The sequence below is a fragment of the Coregonus lavaretus genome (genome assembly GCF_964263955.1).
Source record: "Coregonus lavaretus genome assembly, chromosome: 23".
In the NCBI taxonomy this organism is placed as follows: Eukaryota; Metazoa; Chordata; class Actinopteri; order Salmoniformes; family Salmonidae; genus Coregonus; species Coregonus lavaretus.
Genome location: NC_140010.1, coordinates 27,342,484 through 27,348,483, shown reverse-complemented (window position 1 = coordinate 27,348,483; position 6,000 = coordinate 27,342,484). Strand labels below are relative to the sequence as shown.

Here is a 6,000-nt window from a genome sequence, read left to right as displayed (position 1 = left end):
CATCACAAAGCCCTGACCTCAATCCTATAGAAAATGTGTGGGCAGAACTGAAAAAGCGTGTGCGAGCAAGGAGGCCTACAAACCTGATTCAGTTACACCAGCTCTGTCATTAGGAATGGGCCAAAATTCACCCAACTTATTGTGGGAAGCTTGTGGAAGGCTACCCGACACGTTTGACCCAAGTTAAACAATTTAAAGGCAATGCTACCAAATATTAATTGAGTGTATGTAAACTTCTGACCCACTGGGAATGTGATGAAAGAAATAAAAGCTGAAATAAATCATTCTCTCTACTATTATTCTGACATTTCACATTCTTAAAATGAAGTGGTGATCCTAACTGACCTAAGACAGGGAATTTTTATTAGGATTAAATGTCAGGAATTGTGAAAAACTAAATGTATTTGGCTAAGGTGTATGTAAACTTCCGACTTCAACTGTAAATACCTCTGATGACATCCGGTGACGTGTCCGTGCTCTGTGACATCGCACAGACACATTGTGCGGGGAGGTAAATCTGTGTGTCAGAGAGAATGCAAAAGTATTGCATTTGTGTAAATGTTACAGCTCAATTCAACAATCTCTAGAATAATCTGCTTAACTAGCTAATTGCCTTTGCAAAAATGTATCTCTTACTAGGTGTGTATATATGACACATCCGGGTTTGAACCGGGTTAGTTAGCTAGCTAGTGTTAACTAGTTTATCACTAAAGATGTGCAAAACCACTAAATATACACATGCATTGTATGGGCAACAACGGTTTGTACAACAGTACAAACAAATTATAGAAGTGGCCTGTGATTTAAATGTAACAAAAACCCATGAACAGCTAGCCAACAACAACATAAGCTAAAAGTAGCTAGCAAGTAGAGCGAAATGGTAGGCTAACTAGTGCCTAGCACTGAGCTAGCTAACATTAGCATTTAGCAATTAGCATGCGACCGTTAGATACAAATTTCATAAAAAGTAAACTTCTAAAATACACATGTAAATAACCTTTAAGAGCCAAAACGTTTATAACAGAAATAAAAATCATCCGAGAGGCCATGTTCTTGTTCTCATTAACTTACATACAAATTTAGCTAGCTTAGCTTGGCTACACTCATATGAATGAGAAAATCTCACTTGTTTTTCACTCTGTCAAAACACTTAAATTATACATTAAAATTACACAGTTTAGAGAAACATGTTATCTCTAGATTCTGAAAATGAAACCATGCTTATAAATGTTACAAACTTGAAAACGGCTGCAGGTAGCCTAGGGGTTAAGAGCATTGGGCCAGTAACTGTAAGGTTGTTGGTTCAAATTCCCAGGCCAACTAGGTGAAAAATCTGCTGATGTGCCCTTGAGCAAGGCACTTTACCTTAAGTGATCCTGTAAGTTGCTCTGGATAAGAGTGTCTGCTACATTATGTAAAACAGGATAAATAATATTAATGCATAATTGGGAATGTACTATCCCAGAAATTCCTGTATCACACAAGTGTACAGGAGTCCACACACTCGCATTGGAATTTCCCACCCACTACCGTGCACCTCAAATTTCACAGGAATATAGCAGATCCAAAAACTGTAACTGTAATCTTGCATCAACACAGGCAAACAACATCTCCCATGCAGACTTTACATGAGATTTAAGTTTGTCTTTAATTAGATGACATGTCAATGCCACCAGGCTTTAGATATGAATTATGTATACTCTTTATATAGACAGTTGGCTGGAAATATTGCATCTAGAAGACGATCTTTGTCCTATAATCAACATAAAGTTGACCTGCTTAATTTAAGTCACATGCAATGTTCTAATCATCCCAAGCCCAGGGTCATATTCATTAGTGCACACAGTAGCAAAACATTTTGCATGGGGAAAACGAAAACAAGCTTTTCTTATTGGACCAATTCAAGTAGGTTCCTAGTGAATATGACCCAAGTCACACATTCAAAGTTTCCCAAAGTAAAGTTGATCAAAATGTGCACATTTATATTCAGCTGACATCTGGTTTGTGTTTTGCCTAAAGCAGACAGTTTAAGGTTCACTTCTGCTACAAGGATCTACTATTACTCTGAGCATGAAGGACTCAACAAACTTTGGGGCCCTACCTGAGTTCTTCCTCGTCAGGTCACGTGGTCAGGAAAAACTTGTATATATTGTTTTAGACATGGCTGTAAATGATTTCTTGTAAAAACACTTGAAATGAAGGACATATTTGATCATGCAATAGGAGAACAAGAACTCCTAGGTAACTGTATCCAGCAGATGTCATGGGTTAATGATAGTGACAGAGATACAGTAAGGAGTTTGTGAGATATGAAATGATACCCCACACTACTATAATTAAACTGCCAGTAAATATTTAGTTAGCCATTTGGTATGCCTTTCAAATATTCAGGAAATCGATTCAAGCTAATCATAATATTAGCTTTATGTCATGTCTTAATGAAAGATCCTAGTATGGAATTTTCAATCAAGAATGACATGATTAGTTGACTAGTGGCTCAGAGATTCCAAAAAACACCCCCTGATACCCGTCTTCATCCAAAGTATGAGGGGCAAGGTCAAAATCTGATGCTGACAACTGTTGCAGGTTACATATGAAAAATGTGAGAGCCTGGTTTCATGCCAAATGTTGCATTCAACTAAATAGAAAGTGTTTCAATCATTATCACATTTCCATTTGATGCCAAATCTGATTGAAGAAAACAGAGAATAGAGAGCCAAACATTATAGGGTCAAACATCCCTTTAAAAATAAGCATTTTTCCACGTCTTGGAGGAAAAGACACTTCCAATGGAATAGGGTCAGATCTGTTTTCTCTAATGCATGGCCTCAGGAGAGCACATGCAAGATGTTGTATTCTATCTAAGCGGCCTGTGTTAGGCTCATTTAGGCAGCAGCTCATTCCCCCTGCCTACCCTCTGGGCTCTCAGCCACTGGCTGGAGCATGTGTTATCTGTTCCTTATGAGAAACAATGAGGACTTGGATTTTCTCTTATGCCAACGCGATGCTGAAATCTTATATTGAATTCAACCTGAACTGAGGTGAAGAGAGGTCACATCACTGGCTGTGTTCCAAATGGAACCCTATTTCCTACATAGTGCACTATATAGGAATATGGTGCCTTTTGGGACAAAACCCATGTTTCATCTAACCCTGTTTCCATCCCAAAGTCGGAACTTATCCTTATATCCTAAAGTTATTCCACATGACACGGAGTGAGAGAGGCATGAGTATAGTCAATCTTAAACCCAGTGGGGTTTCTCCCTGCCATGCAGATTATTTTAGCTGTAGCCTATATCTGTGTCCTAAATGAGACCCTATTCTCTATGGGCCCTGGTCAAAAGTAGTGTACTACGTAGGAAATAGGGTGCCAATTGGGACACAGACATAGCTCAAGCAGTGGCATGCCTCCAGATATCGGCCAAAGGAAAATTTTGAAAAAGGGCCGCATGAGATGGTTCTCAAGATCGCATTAGGAGTTAAGGTTCTGTGTGTGGTAAAAAATGTTTTACAAAATGGGGGGATGCACAAACATCACAGCAGGTTGATCCACTGAATGGTAACAGTAACATTGCTAGAATTTCCATTTTTATTTTTTCACTTTGAATCACAACAGTTTATGGCAACAAACCACTCGTATGTTTATGCCAACGGGACTGCAGGAGACAGACAGACTGACATGAGTGGCCACAGATAACAGTCTGTTGTGTCACATCCGATCAGCCAGGGCAGTGAGTGAAGTGGAAAATCATGTTTGGAAATTTTTATTTTTTATTTTTTACTCTGCCCACCACCAAGGCTATATTCCTCTTACACAACGTACATGTTGGGATCATAACACCTGCAAAAATGTGTCTCGGAGAATCCTGAGAGGATGGTATTAATTATACTGTACCTTTTTACAGTAATAAACCTGTCCATGTGAAATGAACAGAGGACATTTACCACTGGTGTATTAATCTCTGTAAAAATATATTTAGAGTTTTCCCAAATTCATTCCTTTATCTGAAGGCCTTCTAAGAACAGATTTTGTATTAGACAACCTATGAAAGTAAACCTTGTTACTGCCAGGATTCTCCCAAATTGCACCCTATTCCTATATAGTGCTCTACTTTTGACCATTTATTTCGACCAGAGTGAAGTTTCAAAAGTAGTGCACTAAATAGGTCATAGGATGCCATTTGGGACTTAGAATCTGAAGTAACTGTGGGGTAGAGACTAAAACAAACACACAGAGGCAGTGAGGTGAAAGGCTATCTGGAAGAAGGGATCCCTCGGGCCCAACACAATCCTCCAGACACAGCACTGGAGCCATAGATAAAGGAGAAGGTCACAGCATCAAACGGATCCCCTCAAAGAGGCTTATAGTTATAGTTAATACAAGGACCCAAACAACCTGAACCTGCATCTCTCCTATCCATACAGCTGGAACTGAAACAAATGTGACAGCCACAATTAGCAAGATATTGATATGGTATTGTTATATCCCTGTGTACAAAGTGTGCCAAAATTGGGAATCATAATTGGAATATTATTTATGATAATGATCATTCTGAGGACAATAACGGTATGTGACTGGCAGGGATTAAACACCTGTTAATTAAAAGTAAAGTTGAAATGGTATTTATTGGGAGGATTATGTAAAATAGGTATTATGATACAAATGACCTGAGTTTGTGGATTGCGTGAACTGAGTTTGTGGATTGCGTGAACTGCCTTCAAACATGCGTCCACTGAAAATACATTGCTTCAGCAACCTTCATGGATGTGGGTTTCAAAGCTGTGGATAATTATAGCAGGTAAATGTTCTACCATTAGGATAATTACTGTTCGGAATGCATGATCATTCAGGCAAAAAAGCAAATATGATTGCCATATGTTTGAGTTTCCATAAATATAATCTGACTGGAAAAGGGGCTATAAACTCTGAAACACTAGGCTACTAACAATGAAAACAGTTGCCTACTTACATTTCATGAGTTAATTGAATGGACGGATGGTCACTTGATTGTAGTGAGATAAATAAATCAGTCTTGATTCTTTTGACATTTCAGGCAAATAAAGACAATAGGCTACATTTGCGCTCCCCCTGATGACATGCACAACTGCGCACATTCCATTCCCAAAGACAGCATAAACGTGTTGCCTTCTTGTGCGTAAAAGTATTTGTTGTTGTCTTTGTTGCTGTCTTTGCATATTGTTGTTAGTTTTTAATCGGGGAAGAAAGCATGCATCACTTTGCATAAGAGCTAAATACAGCGGTTAGCCCCCGTGGGGCGTGTGGTGGTTCGCCTCTCCAGTCTACATGATGTCACTTTCTAAAAAGGCTGTCAGCAAGAATGTAGGTGGCACCCAAACACAGCAGCAGGGAGATTCCGGCGGTAAACCTCACACACTGTCACCACCAAGGCTCTCCAGTGAAATAGTCCTGGACTTTGCTTGTATAGTCTCTACTTCTAATTTCACCAGTTCTCAACCAGGGGAAGGCATTCCAGGAAGACTGCAGGAGTCTCTTCGTGTACCTCATGGCTGCGGTACTTGGAAACAGCACCCGAACTATGGGAACTTCAGACTGTGAGCTGAGAAGCCAGTTCAAAAGGAGGAACAGGAGGAGGTCGACAAGAAAAGGTCAGTAGACAACTTGTTGTGGTCAAATGATGAGTTGTCGCCGTGAGTTCAATGTAGACAGAAGATCACAGAATCAACCCTTCGTTGAGATTATCAAGTTTGCCTTGAGGGTTTCTTTGTAAGATAAAATCAGAAAGCCTGAAATAAACGCAGGAATAATTTGTCACTGCATCGTTATTGGAAAATATCTTTATGTTATGCTGGAGGTTTAAGGATTGCCAGTGGTCATAAAATGTAGCCTACATTATTACAAATAGGATCATACCACACTGTAAAACCAAGTATCTGTGCAGCACATGCACAACTCATTTCTACAAGGAGTGAAGTGATATAATTGTTTATTAATTGATCTCCTCATATTGGAGGCAACAG

The 6,000-nt window shown here is 39.3% G+C and overlaps 1 protein-coding gene across 1 annotated transcript in view; it reads left to right on the top strand.

Moving 5' to 3' along the window:
- Positions 1-5,525: 5,525 nt before the first annotated feature.
- Positions 5,526-6,000, top strand: part of LOC311099125 (double-stranded RNA-specific editase B2-like) — a gene marked incomplete at its 5' end in the record, with an annotated part of 45,355 nt that continues 44,880 nt past the window's right edge. The window contains one exon of the mRNA XM_084139779.1: positions 5,526-5,628. Within this exon, the coding sequence (XP_083995905.1) occupies positions 5,526-5,628 (103 nt within the window). The remainder of the gene's footprint in view (positions 5,629-6,000) is intronic.